The 18,768-nt window shown below is 43.5% G+C and overlaps 1 protein-coding gene across 5 annotated transcripts in view; it reads left to right on the top strand.

Annotated features, from left to right (window-relative positions):
* The window catches only part of actn1 (actinin, alpha 1), a 252,605-nt gene that overhangs the window by 186,241 nt on the left and 47,596 nt on the right, over positions 1-18,768 (top strand). For 3 of the 5 annotated variants that reach the window (XM_072265998.1, XM_072265990.1, XM_072265980.1), the window contains exons 8-10: positions 1,656-1,741; positions 11,428-11,520; positions 18,029-18,259. In XM_072265998.1, the coding sequence (XP_072122099.1) occupies positions 1,656-1,741; positions 11,428-11,520; positions 18,029-18,259 (410 nt within the window). Of the gene's footprint in view, positions 1-1,655; positions 1,742-1,946; positions 2,033-11,427; positions 11,521-18,028; positions 18,260-18,768 lie in introns of all 5 variants that reach the window. The other 2 variants (XM_072266007.1, XM_072266016.1) reach the window with 1 other exon arrangement.

Below are 18,768 nucleotides of genomic sequence, written 5' to 3'. Positions count from 1 at the left end.
TCCTTTAAAATTCTTGCTGATTGTGCATATGAACGGTCAGTGATTTGTATGTAAGAACACTTGGATTTCTCCGAACACCAGCACTTTTAGATCCCTCATTACTTTTATAGAAGTCAGCCTTTCTACATTTTTTTGCTGAAGTGGATGTTCTCTCATTTTTCACATTACATTCCAACTGCAGTTCCTTGCCCATTCATGTAACCTGCCTATATCCCCCTCTCTGCACCCTCCATGTAGCTCACACTGACACCTAGCTTAGTATCATTAGCAAACTTAGATGGATTACACTTGTTCCCCTCATCAAAAACTTTGGTATAGATTAAGAACAACTGGAGACCCAGATCATTAATCAAACTTTCTGTTATTGCTCCTGCATAATTCATCAGTATAACACCACTTCAGAGCTCCTTTGAAGCACAGTAAGCAATTAAGTGCGAAATAGATCACCTTTAAGTTCCTGATTTTGCGCACACATGCGTTTCACTGCAGTAGTGCTATCAATGACCCTTCATGATGGTAAAGTCATATTCAATCTATTTTTTAAACTTATAATTGTCAGAAAGACCACCTTCTACCCTAAATCAGTGATAGGATTATCAATTACCTAGAATATTAGCAGAACTTTTCGCTGATCCATGTCAATTTTTTTGGCAGAGTTTATGAAGCCCATTCCTAGACACTATCATTTATTGGATACATCTGCTACCAAAGTTACTGTAGAGTTACATTCCTGTTGATTGTTCATAACCCAGCAGTTTGCAAGTCAGAAGTGTGGCTGTGAACGGAGTTCCCACACAGCGGAAGACACCCCACAACCGCCGATGTTATCCAACCCCCAGTCTCCCAAACTCTCATATGCCTCTAAGTTGGGCATTCAGAAGCAGGGAAGGACTCGTAATGGGGAGTGGCTTTCAGGCGTTCATTTGAAGAAGCAAAAGCACCTAACTCTTGTCTGTTATAGAAGGCAGTGGAATTGGATTGTGTGCTCAGATGGGTTTCCACAATTTCCACTACTCGGTTAAAATTCAGTAGCAAAGAGTTTAATTTTTTTCCATTTCTTGATACAAGTTATGCCAAGATAAACATCTTACTGCCTCAAACAGTATGTTTTACCATTTTGACTTTCTTCCCTGGTTTGGGTATTCCTTGATAACCTCGGTCCCAATGCTTTATTAACTGATCTATCCTTTAGTGTAATTTCCACAGCTTGACCTTCTGTCAATGTGGCCTGGCCTTTGTGTAAGTTGATCATGTAACCAATGCATTAACATTATTGTATTCCTTCCTTTAGAAGTCTGTTATAATATGACTCTTAATTCTGTTCACCAGGCATCAACATTAGTGGATTGTACAGTAGAGTAGCCTAAAACAGAATTAATTGGTTGTCAGCACTTTTGATCTCCAGTCTAATCTGCTGTTGTGCTCTATTTGAAGATTAAACAAGTCTTCAGGCATGTCAGATCTAAGTAAATCTCACTGTGGTTCGTCTTCCGCTCTCTGAAACAGTAATATTCCTACATTACCATGGTTCCCATTTTTGTTCAATGTCTCTAAATCTGCATGTTCTCCCGCCCCCCCAAAAAATGGTTTTTCAGTGGATGAATGCATTACGTTGTTTAAAAAAGAATTAAATCCTTTCCTGTGTTTCCTGACAGACATTGTGGGTACAGCTCGTCCGGATGAGAAGGCAATCATGACTTATGTCTCTAGCTTCTACCATGCATTTTCAGGAGCCCAAAAGGTATCCCAGGAATCCATATTTTCCAGCAGAAATTGCTTCTCTGGCTAATTATATATTTTTCTTCCCTGTTCTGCAGCTGCTATTTGTGAACTTTCCACTCTTGATATGATCTCCTGTGTTGCATGATGGGAACAGTGTGGTTCTTCGCTGACTGTGTCTTGGCTTACCTTTACTTCCTTAATCTTTTCTTGTCTTCCTTGTACAGATTTAGTAAACACGCTTAGGCCGGATGAAAAGGCCATTATGACCTATGTTTCATGTTACTACCATGCGTTCTCAGGTGCGCAGAAGGTGAGAAACCTACCTCACCCCTGTAGAGTTCCCCTTTGATTTAGATTTTCTTATTCCTCTTTCAACATAGACAATATCGGCATCTTCATTTTTTTAAAGTCTGGCTTATGGTGGTCCAGCTATCGAAAATCTTTAAGTGATATTGATTGGAGATTTAACCTAATGGTTCATACACAGTACTTTTATCTCCAATGTCGTTTGAGAAAGTGGTTACTTAGTCTGATCAATCGGGCAGTCAAATTCTCTACACTGCTCTTCCATATTATAAAGTATTAGAGGTTATTCACTTTGCCCGAGTTGCATTTTGTCTCCATCCTCCAATCCTCATTGTCACATTGAGTTTAATTTGGTAGGGTTAATGCGCGCGTTATGTACGGTGCGCAATGGAGAGTGTTGTCACTCATCCACCGGAGGAGTACTTAAAGAAAAAAGTAAACCTGATAAATTTGAGAATCTATGAGTTCTTTATTCCTGAAGATTACAGCAACTATTTGGTCCTGACACTGTTTTATTCAACTTTCCTTTTTTCAAATCTCTAATCTTAGTATTTGAAGAGACCTCGGTAGTCTTTATTAGCAACACATTGGTTTGACATTCATGGAAAATTCTCTGTAATTAAGACTATAAGTCACTGGGCGGTTTCCTTTTCAAAGACGACTTAACTCAAAGATTTTATTCTTCCCAAGGAGTTTTACGGAGCAATTAGCTTTGCTGAATTGAGACTGTGCAGATTAGAACATACTCTGATCCATGATTGGACATCTTCCCATTTCAGAGTTGTCCTCCTTTACTGTTATACCACAGGATTGCCAGGTGAAGATATTCTTCAATGGTGTCATTGTGGGCTAGATGACCCTTCTGACTGCTCTGCCATTCAATACGATGATAGATGATCTAATCTTGACCTCAGATCCACTTTCCTGCTCTGTCATAACCCTTGACTTCCTGATAGATCAAAAGTCTATCTAACACCCCTTGAATTATATACAATAATGTGACCTCTACAGACTCTGAGATAGATTTCCAAAGATACAATAAACGGCTGGAAAGACAACTTCATCCTTAAGTGAAGAACACATTACTCTGAAGTGATGATGTCCAAGTCTAGATTTCCCATGAGGGGAACATTCTTTTGGCACCCCCACCCTGAGGGAGCTTCTCAGAACCTTAATGCAATAAGATCACCAGGCTTCAGTGCCACAGCTGGTTGTTGAATACGTAATGAACCTCCCTAGCCTCCACCCTCCCTTGCATTCTGTGAAGTAAATCATTTTTCCATATGAGTCTGCAAAACCCTCAGTCTTGGCACATTGGGAAACCCAACTCGTGCTGCTGAACAAATTGAACTGCAGTTTGTTGAAATTGTGATGGTTTAGCATGTTTAAGGCATTTCTCATTTGACATCTTCTGAATGCCTAATGAAATACTTATCAAGAGGAAATTCAAACCTCTAGGCCAACAGCTGTCTTTCTTTTCTCTTTTAATTGCTTTTGTGGCACTTCCTTTTCACCATCTCCATTGCCTGCTACATTTAAACCTGGACTTCAACATTCAGGGGTCCACCATAAGCCAGCAATAATTTATTTTCCGACCTCAGTCATTCTCCCGTGTTGAAATCTAAATTTAACATCTCCCTAAATCGTTCCTTTAACTGGTGTGTCTTTCACTTTTGTAGACTATTATCTGTCTTCCTTTGTGCTAATACCTTTTGTTTCACTTTCCCTGGCTTGGCTGATCCTCAGAACAATATAATCTGCAATTAATTGTTGTGGAGAATATGTTTCATTGATTCTTATCTGGATTAATTTATTACAGATTCTTAATAATGTTAATTGTGGCAAAGTATTCTATCTACTTCTTGGTTTTTTCATCTTGATAATGTTATTCCAAGGCACAGCAGTTCATTGTTATATAACTCATTTTGCTTGAAAAAGTATACAATTCTAATGGGAGCTGTGGAATAGCATAACTAAGGTTTAAAATACCCAGTTTATAGATGATGTATAACTTTTTTTTACAAATACTTCCCTTGAATCGTGTCCAGCTTGTGAGTCACATCTGCTTGCATTAAGCCACTGTACGTTGTAATTTTTATGAATTTTTTAGTGTAGATTCTTCATGCTTGAGGGCAAACATTGGAGAAACCTATTAAAACGATCAGGATGACTAAGGTTACATGAATATAACTATACTTCTCACACATTTGTAACAACTTCTTAATTTCCAGATTTTATTTAAGTTGACTATATGGTCATTTTTCCTCTCTATTTCTTGATCAGAAAGATGGGAAGCTAACATATATATCCAATTTGTGGGAGAAAGGGTAGCAATCAACAGAATCAGACATGTTTATTCCTTTCGGATTTCCCGGGCAAATGGAATAAACTCACTGTGTGTATGATTACATACAGTAGTTGAGTTTGGGAGCAGGTAACTTAGGAAATGACGGGAAAGCAATAAACTGTTCCATTTGTTCATGTTAAGTGAGAGGTTTATCCAAAATTCTAAATGAACGATTAGGTAACGTGCAAGATAGTTTATAAAACTTGATTTCTGTGTACCTTTTGAATGGCATGTTCCCAAGGTCACTTTGTCCAACGTCCACAAATGTGATTTTCCTGCATCTGCACATTGTACCAAAAAGAAGCAGATGCTGCTAAACTAACAATTTTCCTACAGTTTACAGAATTTGTGCAAATATAAACATCTGTGTTCCATTCCTCTGAACCCTCTTCTCATTGCTCATTTTCTGTTCAGATAATAGCATTGCAGGCCTCATGATCAGCTTTCTTCTCCAATCCTGTCCCTTATGCTCTGCAGGTACAGACCCTGATTTGGTTCGAGCTTTTCCTTTTGCACTTAATGACTTGTGTTTGGAAGTTGATGCAGTGATTCATTCTTCAGACAGTGCATGTGATTTTCCACTTATCTTGCACTTCCCCTACGTTTGCCAGCCTGCACATCAGTGGCTGAGGTGCATCTGATGGAGCCTTCTGTTCTAACTCCATGTAAGAGTTTTTCTCCTCAGTGTTGCAATGCCACTCTTAAGTAGTTATATCTAATACTTTGAAGGGTCCTTCAAACTAACCTTTCATCGGCCAGACTAATCATCGCAGTGCCAAGTACTCTTTCTCCATAACACACTGTGTGAGACTTGCTTTCCTGAGATGAGGCTATTTTCACAGTTCAGCTTGTTAGCATTTGCACTGCTGGCCCTCGACTGAGCAAGCTGAGAGGTTACCAGCATATTAATCTCAAGCATTGCATACATTTAAAGAATGTTGCTACCGTGAAGTATGTGAATACAGTAAAACTCCGATAGCCTACCATATGACTCTTTAGAAATTCCAACCAATCGGCATCTGGCTCACCAGGTATTAGTTAATGTACTTCATTCCCATTCACCCCAGTCCTGGTCTCTGCACTTTTTCCACTCATCCAGGACCCAGTCCCTACACTGACCTTCCACCCACTGGGGCCCTGGTTCCCATACTTCTACAAACACACTGGGACCCTGCTCTCTTGAATAGAACATTGCTCCTTTCCCCAACCTTCTTATACACTTACCAGTGTGCGGGTTCCTGCTGTCCCTTTCAATTTGCTCTGGAAGAGTTATTACCATTCTCTGTGATTCCTAACAGAGTGTAAGAGCACTAATAGAAATAACCTCCAGTCTAAAGAATCTGCTAGTATGGCACCACTAAAGTCCTGAGCATGCCAGGTTATTGGAGTTTTACTTTTCCACAGTCGTATTCTGAGCACACGTGCTAATTCATCATAACTACTCAACGTACGCCTGAAGCTTTAAGAAAAAATTGCTGAGTGAACTTTGGATGTCAGTAGCCACAAGCACACAATGGGCCAGTTTTCATTTGCGCCTGTGCCATAAACGGGTTCTCAAATGCAGTGATGTTCGCGGAACGATTTTCTGCACAAACACACGTTGGCAAGTTTCAATGGAACGTTTTGTTTTGTTGACAAGCTGTCATGAGAGCTCCTCTGACCTGTGTGAGAAATGCCATGGTAAACAGTCAATGGGAGCTGTCAGCATCAATACACTGTGTGTCACTCCACAGACAACCTCAATGGGCTTTTTGAAATTTTCATTCTCTTGGTTGAAATCCAAATGGTTTATAAGTTGTGTGGAAGATGACGAGATATACCATTTGTCTTCAAAAGCTAGGGAAATCTCAGTGGTTGTTAACATCAAATTAAATAGTTCCTAACATACATTTCCCTAAGCATGGCTTTCCTGTTCAAAAAAAAAGCAGCCAAAAATTATTGGTGCCTTTGGAAATTGAATAAGCAATCCTTTGTGTCAATTCTGGTTGCCATTATTTGTATTTGTTAATGTTATCCCCACCATCTAGATGTACCCTAGCAATTTGACATCACTTCGCCTCCACTTAGCACATCGTCTCCTCAAAGGTATGCTCTTCAAGCACCACACTCTTTGAAGGTGGCTTCTCTTAATGATTCTGGCCCTCACCACTATGTGTTGGTGCCCCCTAGTTAAACCTAGATGCAAGTGCAGTTAATTCATATGCTTGGTGATCTCCCAGTTCAAATAAAATGTGGTTAAGGAGGATTAATGCTTCTTGCTTGCCAAACGATTGCCAATCACACAGTATATTCCCTGAGTTTATATATCCAGGCTTTGTTTTCTCCAAAATTATCTTTCTGGAGCTTCTTCTGGAATCATCCAAGTGCCTTAGTGATGCAAATCTCCAGATCTTGCTTCTGGTTCATGTGGACATGACTGAGTTGTTTGTTTGAGGTCCAGACTCCAGATCAGACTACATTAATCCAAATTGCTATATTTAGCTGCCAATACCTGCACAGCCTCTCATTCCACCATCCCCACAACCCAATACTTTGTATTGTCTTCCTGGTTTTACTAATGGCTCATTTGAAAAGCCAACAAGTATTGACTTGATGAAGCAACACTGGGAAAACCTCTTCCAGTGCTGATGCGAACAAAATTATTACTAAATATACCTTAATTTGGAGATTCTAAGAGGCCTTGTTGACTCCTCTGCCCCACCACTGTTCCAAATTGGTAGTGTAGTAGGTGACTTTACAAAGAGATTCCTTTGGCTGAGAATTAGGTTGCATTTCAGCCCTCTCCGGGAAGTTTAAAGCCTCATTTCTTCTGGATGTGAAATGGGGTTGAGTGCTCTTTTATCACTCCCCCTTCGCCTTTCCCCCAAAAAAGAGATGGAGGGGAAGGGCTCCAACTGCTTTGAAAACACTTCACCCCAAATCTGGTTGTCTTTGAGTAGTGGTCGCAGATAACTGATGACAACGATGGGAACCTTTCACAAAAAGTTATTTTTTTAGGTTGGGTTAGGTCTGTTTTTGAAGAAGAGAGTTCCAGCATGTCTACCTGCTGTGCCCAATCCTGCAGCCCACAACTGTGAATGCCTTATTGACGAATGACTGATGCAATGTGGAAATGATCAAATTTCCACTCAGTAGTTAGGGCAAAAAGTTGGGTTTAAGATTGTAGCGGCATCTTAAGGGCCTTGCTAACTGGCCTGGAGCTGACGTTAGAAATGAGAAGAGCTCCCACCGTGAGATTGGCTGATATCACCAGATGTGTGAGAAACATTCCTTCACTGGGAACCACAACGCTGAATTTGGTCCCTTTCAGAGCTACCTGGGGTGACCAAGCATTCAATTCCTGCTTCTTCATCCACACTTCAAAATTGAAGGTATTTTAATTGCAAAAATCAAATTAGTGATTTATAAGGGTGCAATATCTGAGTTTTGGCTAATGTATCTGGAAACAATATTACGAAAACATTCTGAGACTGATATTAGCATTTCCCAGAATCAGCTGGTGATTACTATTTGGTTGCTGGGCAACTGAATAGAAGGTGAAAGTCATTGTGTGTTAGGAGTTTGAAGAATGAGAATGATTGCGTGGTGAGAGCCAAGAGGTTAAATTTCATCACAAAATTGTGGGTTTTCTGCTTAGACCTGCTTCAGAGCTGTTTAAATTGGGCCCAGGGACTGGTCATCACAAAGTACTCTGGCAAATTCTAGTTTCTACAGACAGAATCAGCTTATTTTTTGTTTTGAATTGACTGTAGATGTGAATCTTTTAAACGGTCAGTTGTAAATCTGCATAGTGACCATTCTAAATGAAGAGTCCAGATCTTGAAATGGCAGCCAAGAATATGATATAAAGGAAGCTATTTTACTATTGAGTAGAAGTTCCACCATCTCTTGCCATTTTGTGGTTGCATTAATTGACTATTTGGCTGGATTTGATTGAAAGAGAACATAAAAGGAACCACCATGTGAGAGAATTGCACAATTCCCTGCAGGAGACACAATTTTTCCCTTTTCTTCCCCAAAGCATATAAATGTACAGAAAGATTTACTGTAGACAAACAATGTTAAATTCTAGAGATATTTTTGCATTACAGTTCTAGGGGGTCTTTATCAAACAGAAAAATAATTAACTGAAGACAAATAATTACCCCCCCCCCCGAAGTATTATTTCAAGTATTACGTGTCATTGCTAAAAGAATTGCGGCACTTAATAATTGCCAGACTATGACTATCTCGAACACAAGTAGACCCTTGCTATTCAATAGCATTATCAATGATGAGATCTACACTGCCCATAACAGTGTAGATACCATTAACAAGTAACACTTCAGTTACACAAATACTGTGGCTACAGTAGCAGGATCTTCAACAGTGAGTGATGCGCCTCCTCTCACCATAAGCTCTTTCCACTATTTACCAGCCACAGGCCTGAAATGAGCGAATGCTTTCCGCTTGCCTGGATGTGTGGAGCTCCAATAGTACTTGAGAAGGTCATCGCCATGCAGGACAAAGCCTCTTGCTTGATTGATATCAACCATCCTAAGCATTTGTTCCTTCTACCATCAGCATTAAGTGGCTGCAGTGTGTGCCGTCTGCAAGATGCACTGCAGTTACTCAACTAGGCTGCTCTGACAGCATTTGCCAAGCCTGTATCTCCACCACTGTGAAGGACAAAGTTAGGAGTATATCTGAACACCCCAATGCCACATCGTTCCCAGCATGGAACTATATCACCATTACTTCATCATTGCTGGATTTAAGTTTGGGAACTCCCTCCTTTACAGCACTGTGGAATAGCTTCACCATGACCTCTTCAATTCAGCAATAAATGATAACCTTACTAGAGACACCACCTCATACAGAAAGTGAGTCAGTGAAAACCATTCATCTGGCACAATAATCATTTTCCTTGGTGGGTTTGACCACCAATGAAATCCAATGCAATTAACAAGGATCTCCACTCTTTAAGAAAGGGGGGAGGCAGAAGGAAGGAAATTATAGGATAGTTAGTCTGACTTCAGTGGTTGGGAAGATGTTGGAGTCCATTACTGAGGTTGAGGTTGAGAGATATTTGGAGGCACATGATAAACAGGCCAAAGTCAACGTGGTTTCCTTAAGGGAAAAACTTGGCTGCCAAATCTGTTGGAATTCTTTCAGGAAATAACAGGCAGGATAGACAAAGGAGAGTCAGTGGATATTGGTTACCTGGATCTTTGACAAGTTGCCACACATGAGGCTGCTGAACATTATCAGAGCCCATGGTATTACAGGAAAGACGGCTGACCGGCAGCAGGCAGATAGTGGGTAGAAAAGGAGCTTTTTCTGGTTGGCAAGTGGTGTTCTGCAAGGGTCAGTGTTGGGGTCATTTTTTTTCGCGAAGTCTGTCAATGATTTGATGATGAGATTGATGGTGTTGTGGCCAAGTTTGCATATGATATGAAGATAGGTGGAGGGGCAAGTAGTGTTGAGGAAACAAGGAGTCTGCAGAAGGACTTTGACAGATTGGGAGAATGGGCAAAGAAGTGGCAGATAGAATACAGTGTTGGGAAGTGTATGGCCGTGCATTTTAGCAGAAGGAAGGAAGGCAAAAACTATTTTCTAAACAAGGAGAAAATTCAAAAATCCCAAGTGCAAAGGAACTTGGAAGACATTGTGCAGGATTCCCTAAAGGTTAATTTGCAAGTTGAGTTGATAATAAGGAAGTCAAATGCAGTGTTAGCATTGATTTTAAGAGGACCAGAATATAAGAGCAAGGATGTAATGCTGAGGCTTTATAAGGCATTGACCACACTGCACAGAGTATTGTGAGCAGTTTTGGGCTCCTTATCTAAGAAAAGTTGTTCTGACATTGGAGAGGGTCCAGAGGAGATTCAAGAGAATGAATCCAGAAATGAAAGGGTTAATGTATAGGGAGTGCTTGATGGCATTGGGGCTGTACGCATTGGAATTTAGAACAATGAAGGAAGATCTCATTAAAACCTATCATATATTGAAAGGCTTAGGTAGAGTGGGTGTTGAGAGGACGTTTCCTATAGTGGGTGAGTCTAGGACTAGAGGGCACAACCTTAGAATAAAGGGGCGTCCATTTAGAAAAGAGCTGAGGAGGTATTTCTTTAGCCAGAGGGTGGTGAATCTGTGGAATTCATTTCCACAAACAGTTGCGTTGGCCAAGTCATTGAGAATATTTAAAGCAGAGGTTAAATATCATAAAATGTCCCAAGATATTTAAAAGATGCAATGATAAATAAAATTTGACAGTGAGTTGCATAAGATGCTTGGGCATATGGCCAAAGATGTCTTAAGGAGGTTTTTACAGAGAAAATGAGAGGCTGGTGGGAGAGAGAGGGATGCTGTGCGTACGGTTAAAGCTGCATAATTTGAAACTTCAACTGAAAGAACGGCCGCCAGCAGTGGACAGAAGCAGAAGCGCACAGGGGGAGCTCTTCGTAAAATCAAGGTGTTGCCTGCCTATAAAGTGATGTGGTTCACCATGGAGGAGGCACATTGTGCTTTCAATTAGGTCAGAGAGAGAAACAATTTGGCGGAGTGGTTTTGGTTTGATGGAAAATGGAAGGGAAAAGGCCAGCCAGAAGTATATTAGAAAACTCCAGGCTTAAGAACATGGAGGAGAGTTTTAGATGCAGATGAACTGAGTCAGGCCATAATGGAATTGGACTTGTGCAACCCTGGTGCTGGTTTGGTTATTTTAGGGGAAGTTAGAGTTGAAATTTCAGCTACATTTAGCCGGTTATGCATGGATTGAACCTCATGGTTGAAGTGCAAACTAATTTACTTTCTGGTTGGATGAGAGCACAAGGGTGATACGAGATTAGAATCAGCTTCAACAAGCTTAACCAACTCATTATGCTGCTTAACAATTTTCAAAAAAAAATATACCATTATGGCGCTCTTCGTTTAATGGTGTCCTGTGCACGAGAACCAAGCCAGATATGAGGGGGGATCCCTGATGGTATGTATTTTGATGAGATTTGATAGAAATGTGAATATAATGTCCTTCTGCAAACCAAGATTGATTTTTGTTTTCCTCTCTGCAGGCGGAGACGGCGGCCAATCGGATCTGCAAAGTTCTGGCTGTTAACCAGGAGAACGAGCAACTGATGGAGGATTATGAGAAGCTGGCTAGTGATGTATGCACAAAGATGTTTCTGTGGTTGCCTGACCAGTACTTTTAGAGCTGTAGAAATGTTTGTCTCCCTGAAACCGAAATGGGTCCTGAAATTAATCCACAAGTGAGCCATGTTCCGTCCACGACAGGCACTAGTATTGAGTTCTTCCTTACTGAATGGTCAAATGACACAACCCCTTCTAGTGTGAGCCACTGTAATTAAACTGTAAATAATCATTCTTAACATACAATAATCGATCTGTCAGCAAAAGCATAGAAATTAATTCTTAATTTTCAGGTTTTTCTACTGGCGTCATTCCAGGTTGGTGCCTTTACCTTGGAAAGTCCATCTTGTCCACCTGGATTACAAGAACTGTGTTTGTAGCCTTCAAACACGATAGATTTTAATAGCACTTTAGAAGACCACTTTTTACCCATCTGCCTGTTCAGTTTTGGTGACCCTTCCTTGCCCAGGGGCTACTTAATTTTATTTTTAATAATGGGAATACTTGAATTGAATTTCCCTGAAAAGCAGGTGTAAAGGATTGCTGGAAAAGTTATTTGCCAAAGATTTTCTCTCAGAAAGGGTTAGCAACTCCACTTCCCTACAAAAGCTGAACTATCGTAGGTGACCCACAGAGGGTAGCTGCAGTTTAAGATGAATCTTCAGTATTGTAGTGCTGAGCTATAGGGAGGAGCTGTGACAGGACACAGAAAAAGTAACACAGCAGCAGGGGTTGTAGAACTGCTGCCTCACAGTTCCAGTAACCAGGTTCGGTCCTGTTCTCTGGTGCTGTTTGTGTGAAGTTTGTACGCTGCTCTTATGACCTCATGGGTTTCCTCTGGGTTCACCACATGCGCACGCGCACACACGCATGCACACACACATATCCCAAAGGCCTGTTCATTGGTAGGTTAATTGGACACTGTAAATTGCCCCAAGAATATAGGTGAGAAGCAGAAACTGAGGTTTATAGAAACATGGGGAGAGTAGATTACAGGGAAATATTAGTGGGAGAATGGAATTGCACAATGGGCTAAATGGCCCTCTTAGGTCATAAAGAAATATGAATGAACACGAAACCATTCCAAGTATTACACAAAACTCTCTCTAGCATTAAGAACAAGGCTGAGCACATCGAATTAGATAGACTTAAGTTCAGAAGGTATCTACATTGCATTCTGGAAATGCAAATGAGTGTTGGAAACAAGCCTGTCCTTTATCCAGATGTAATACCCCATTTTCCCACCATGAAAGCCAAAAGGACATTGCTCACTGATCCTAGGTAACAATCAAGCAAGGTCTTGTTTCACCAGATCCCAGCACCCTCTCCCAAAAGCCCTCTGCTTCACCCTTCCCATTACCCAGCTGGTTTACTTTCAGAAATAAGACACTTATTGCTCAGGCAGTTAGGCAGACCATGTGGAAATACGGTTTAGGTTTTAGGTCAGTGGCTTTCCATCCAACCTTGAGAAGGGTTTGGGATGAGCTCATTTTAAGTTGCACAGATAGGTGGGTGGTGAGAAGAGAAATGTGTGTGAAAAGGTGAAGGAGAGGAGAGATTATGACATTCAGCTTTTGTCAGTCACTTTCCCATCTCCCTGGTTACGAGCCCCCCTGGGGGGTCCAGTTTAATTTTCGCATTGTAGCAAATCCCAGCAACCACTCCCAAGAGCTGGCAGGATTTTCCCCAAGTTTTAGTATTGATATGTTATAGGCTGAAGTAACGAGGTGGCAGTTAGTGGAAGACACAGAAATGAACAGGCATTATCAATGCCTGTGCCATTTCTGCATTGTTGACCTGAGCCTCAGTCCATTTGTATTGGACAGATCAACTTTCCTGAGTCTCAGTGCTTCTTGAGCACTGGGCTTTCACAAAGGGGGATACTGATAATGAAGTTAGGACCTAGACACAGTGTGCCAGTGTCTAGAGTCGGCCAAACTTTCTTGCTAATTGCCAGCTGAGTTTGATCAACGTGTGTGTGTGTGTGTGTTTGTTTGTTTGTTTGTTTGTTTGTGTTGGGAGAGGGCTGGTGGATAGGACATTCAATGTTAAATAGTGATCAGGTGGAGTTATCTATACTGCAGAAGATATGAGCCCAGCGTGAAGTTTGACCCTGTAGATTTTGTCACGTCTAATTTTGTTCCTTTATATCTGACCATCTACACAGTTGCACCACTCTGGAACGAAACACCCCATTATGACAATTCCTGTTGGATTTACTAAAGTTAAGGACAGGTTCCTGCTGTTGTGAGTTCAAGTTCAGTTTTATGGTCATTCAACCATACACCTGTATACAGCTAATCGAAACATTGTTCCTCTAGAGCCAGGGTGCAAAGCACAGTACATATCATCAATCCAGCACACAGTCACAGAATAATATTAGCACAGGTCCCTGAGTGGTATGGTCTGAAGGTCGACAGGTTGACATAAAGTGTGAGGTGCATGCTTACGTAAGATAGTATAACGTTAGAGACTTAGAAAACCTACAGCACTTCAGCCCACATAGTTGTGCCGAACATGTCCTTACCTTAGAAATTACTAGGCTTACCCACAGCCTTCTATTTTTTTAAGCTCCATGTACCTATCTAAATGTTTCTTAAAAGACCTTATCGTATCCGCCTCCACCACCGTTGCCAGCAGCCCATTCCACGCACTCACCACTCTCTGAGTAAAAAACTTACCCCTGACATCTCCTCTGTACCTACTCCCCAGCACCTTAATCCTGTGTCCTCTTGTGGCAACCGTTTCAGCCCTGGGAAAAAGCCTCTGACTATCCACATGATCAATGCCTCTCATCATCTTATACACCTCTATCAGGTCACCTCTCGTCCTCCATCACTCCAAGGAGAAAAGGCCGAGTTCACTCAACCTATTCTCATAAGGCATGCTCCCCAATCCAGGCAACATCCTTGTAAATCTCCTCTGCACCCTTTCTGTGGCTTCCACATCCTTCCTGTAGCAAGGCGACCAGAACTGAGCACGGTACTCCAAGTGGGGTCTGACCAGGGTCCTATATAGCTGCAACATTACCTCTCAGCTCCTAAATTCAATTCCACAACTGATGAAGGCCAATGTACCGTAGGCTAATGTGCCTTCCTAACCACAGAGTCAACCTGCGTAGCTGCTTTGAGTGTCCTATGGGCTCCGACCCCAAGATCCCTCTGATCCTCCACATTGCCAGGAGTCTTACCATTAAATCTATATTCTGCCATCATATTTGACCTATCAAAATGAACCACTTCACACTTATCTGGGTTGAACTCCATCCGTCACTTCTCAGCCCAGTTATGCATCCTATCAATGTCCCGCTGTAACCTCTGACAGCCCTCCACACTATCCACAACACCTCCAACCTTTGTGTCATCAGCAAACTTACTAACCCATCCCTCCACTTCCTCATCCTGGTCATTTATAAAAATCACGAAGAGTAAGGGTCCCAGAACAGATCCCTGAGGCACCCCGCTGGTAATCGACCTCCATGCAGAATATGACCCGTCTACAACCACTGTTTGCCTTCTGTGGGCAAGCCAGTTCTGGATCCACAAAGCAATGTCCCCTAGGATCCCATGTCTCTTTACTTTCTCAATAAGTCTGGCATGGGGTACCTTATCAAATGCCTTGCTGAAATCCATATACACTACATCTACTGCTCTTCCTTCATCAATGTGTTTAGTCACATCCTCAAATAATTCAATCAGGCTCGTAAGGCACAACCTGCCTTTCACAAAGCCATGCTGACTACTCCTAATCATATTATACCTCTCCAAATGTTCATAAATCCTGCCTCTCAGGATCTTCTCCATCAACTTACCAACCACTGAGGTAAGACTCACTGGTCTATAATTTCCTGGGCTATCTCTACTTCCTTTCTTGAATAGAGGAACAACATCTGCAACCCTTCAATCCTCCGGAACCTCTCCCGTCCCTATTGATGATGCAAAGATCATCACCAGAGGCTCAGCAATCTCTTCCCTCGCCTCCCACAGTAGCCTGGGGTACATCTTATCCGGTCCTGGCGACTTATCCAACTGGATGCTTTCCAAAAGCTCCAGCACATCCTCTTTCTTAATATCTACATGCTCAAGCTTTTCAGTCTGCTGAAAGTCATCACTACAAGCACCAAGATCCTTTCCCATAGTGAATACTGAAGTAAAGTATTTATTAAGTACCTCTGCTATTTCCTCCGGTTCCATACACGCTTTCCCACTGTCACACTTGATAGGTCCTATTCGTTCACGTCTTATCCTCTTGTCCTTCACATACTTGTAGAATGCCTTGGGGTTTTCCTTAATCCTGCCCACCAAGGCCTTCTCATGGTCCCCTCTGGCTCTCTTAATTTCTTTCTTAAGCTCCTTCCTATTAGCCTTATAATCTTCTAGATCTCTAACATTACCGAGCTCTCTGAACCTTCTGTAAGCTTTTCTTTTCTTCTTGACTAGATTTACAACAGCCTTTGTACACCACGGTTCCTGTACCCTACCATAACTTCCCCGACTCATTGGAATGTACCTATACAGAACTCCATACAAATATCCCCTGAATATTTGCTACATTTCTTCTGTACTTTTCCCTGAGAACATCTGTTTCCAACTTAAGCCTCCAATTTCCTGCCTGATAACCTCAAAATTCCCCTTACTCCAATTAAGCACTTTTCTAACTTGTCTGTTCCTATCTCTCTCCAATGTTATTGTAAAGGAGACAGAATTATGATCACTATCTCCAAAATGCTCTCCCACTGAGAGATCTGACACCTGTCAGATGTTACTGGCACTATTATAATAGTGCAAGCAGTCGTAAAAATATGTGAAACAGCAGCAATGAGAGATGACAAGTGACCGGTGCAGGATGAGGGTGTGTCCATGAGTTGGGGAATAGGGGAAGGTGTAGGTGGCAGGATATTCAGATAGGTGTACAATACATGTTTGCTGGTTGGCAGCAGGATGTTAAGAAGTCTGACTGGGAAGGAGCTGTTACCTGCCTGACAGTTCTGGTTCTTATGCTGTGGTATCTTCTGCCTGACAGCAGGAGGTCAAAGAGATTATGGGGAGTCTCTTTGACAATGGCCTTACCACAATCTCTTTGACAATGGGGTGGCAAAGGGGGGTATGTGGGGGCAGGTGAAGGGGAGGGGGATGGGGTGGTAAAGGGGAGGGGGATGGGGAGGAAAGGGGAGGGGGGATGGGGTGGTAAAGGGGAGGGGGGATGGGGTGGTGAAGGGGAGGGGGGATGGGGTGATAAAGGGGGAAGCGATGGGGTGGTAAAGGGAGATGGGGAAGTAAAGGGGAGGGGGATGAGGGAGTAAAGTGGAGGGGGATGGGGAATAAAGGGGGGGATGAGATGGGGTTGTAAAGGGGAGGGGAGATGGGGTGGTAAAGGGCAGGGGGATGGGATGGGGTGGTAAAAGGGGGATGGGATGGGGTGATAAAGGGATGGGGAAGTAAAGGGGAGGGGGATGAGGGAGTAAAGGGGAGGGGGATGAGGGAGTAAAGGGGAGGGGGGTGAGGGAGTAAAGGGGAGGGGGGATGGGGTGGTAAGGGGAGGGGAATGGGGTGGTAAGGGGAGGGGAATGGGGTGGTAAGGGGAAGGGGGAATGGGGTGGTAAAGATGGGATGGGGTGGTAAAGGGGAGGGGGATGGGATGGGGTGGTAAAGGGGGGATGGGGAAGTAAAGGGGAGGGGAATGAGGGACTAAAGGGGAGGGGATGAGGGAGTAAAGGGGAGGGGGATTGGGGAGTAAAGGGGAGGGGGATGGGGTGGTAGAGGGGAGGGGGATGGGGTGGTAAGGGGAGGGGGGAATGGGGCGGTAAAGGGGGGATGGGATGGGGTGGTAAAGGGGAGGGGGGATGGGGTGGTAGAGGGGAGGGGGGATGGGGTGGTAGAGGGGAGGGGGATGGGGTGGTAAGGGGAGGGGGGAATGGGGCGGTAAAGGGGGGATGGGATGGGGTGGTAAAGGGGAGGGGGGATGGGGTGGTAGAGGGGAGGGGGAATGGGGTGGTAAAGGGGGGATGGGATGGGGTGGTAAAGGGATGGGATGGGGTGGTAAAGGGGAGGGGGGATGGGGTGGTAGAGGGGAGGGGGAATGGGGTGGTAGAGGGGAGGGGGAATGGGGTGGTAAAGGGGGGATGGGATGGGGTGGTAAAGGGGGGATGGGATGGGGTGGTAAAGGGGAGGGGGGATGGGGTGGTAAAGGGGAGGGGGAATGGGGTGGTAAAGGGGGGATGGGATGGGGTGGTAAAGGGGAGGGGGGATGGGGTGGTAAAGGGGAGGGGGAATGGGGTGGTAAAGGGGAGATGGGATGGGGTGGTAGAGGGGAGGGGGATGGGGTGGTAAGAGGAGGGGGGAATGGGGCGGTAAAGGGGGGATGGGATGGGGTGGTAAAGGGGAGGGGGGATGGGGTAGTAAAGGGGAGATGGGATGGGGTGGTAAAGGGGAGGGGGGATGGGGTGGTAAAGCAGAGGGAGGATGTGGGGGCAGGCCAAGTGGAGCCTTGCTTGCCTGAGGTGCTGACATAGTAGTTGCATTGCAGCTCCTGGAGTGGATCCGGCGCACTATCCCCTGGCTGGAAAACCGCTCCCCAGAGAACACCATGCAGGCCATGCAGCAGAAGCTGGAGGATTTCCGGGATTACCGCCGACTCCACAAGCCACCCAAGGTGCAGGAGAAGTGCCAGCTGGAGATCAACTTCAACACACTGCAGACCAAGCTAAGACTCAGCAACAGACCAGCCTTCATGCCATCTGAAGGGAAGATGGTGTCGGTACGTCTCGCTTCTTTTTAGTCCTATCCTGAGAGAACAATTCCAATGTAACTACTTCACACAGGCCCTGAGCTTTTGCATTTTCTTTTCCCATCAGTTTCTCACTTACTTACCAGTTTTTTTGTAACGCAGACTTTATTCGGTCTGTATTTGGTCCAGATTTTATTGTAATTGTGATGTTAATTGTACAGCTGCAAGTTATGAATCTCGATTCACGGATCAAGTCACCATTGAGAATCACTCACAAGCAACCGGGTCAACCCCACACAACACGACGCTGGCCTTTGTAACCTCATTTAAAGATACAAAGTCATTTGTTCTCACTGTTCCATCACCCATCTCTACACTGCTCCCTTTGTTGCCTCTCTGGGTACCCAGCTCGTCGCTGCAACCTCACCGTCCCATTCACCGTGCCTTGCCGGATCTGTGCCAATTGACAGAACACCTGGGTCTGGATATATGTCCAAAAGATTTAACTGCACCTGATGCGGTGTCAATGTTTCTGGTCC

This window comes from Mobula birostris, chromosome 1 (assembly GCF_030028105.1).
Source record: "Mobula birostris isolate sMobBir1 chromosome 1, sMobBir1.hap1, whole genome shotgun sequence".
Classification (NCBI taxonomy): Eukaryota; Metazoa; Chordata; class Chondrichthyes; order Myliobatiformes; family Myliobatidae; genus Mobula; species Mobula birostris.
The sequence above is the reverse complement of the archived record's forward strand: the minus strand, read 5'-3'. Positions and strand labels throughout refer to the sequence as shown.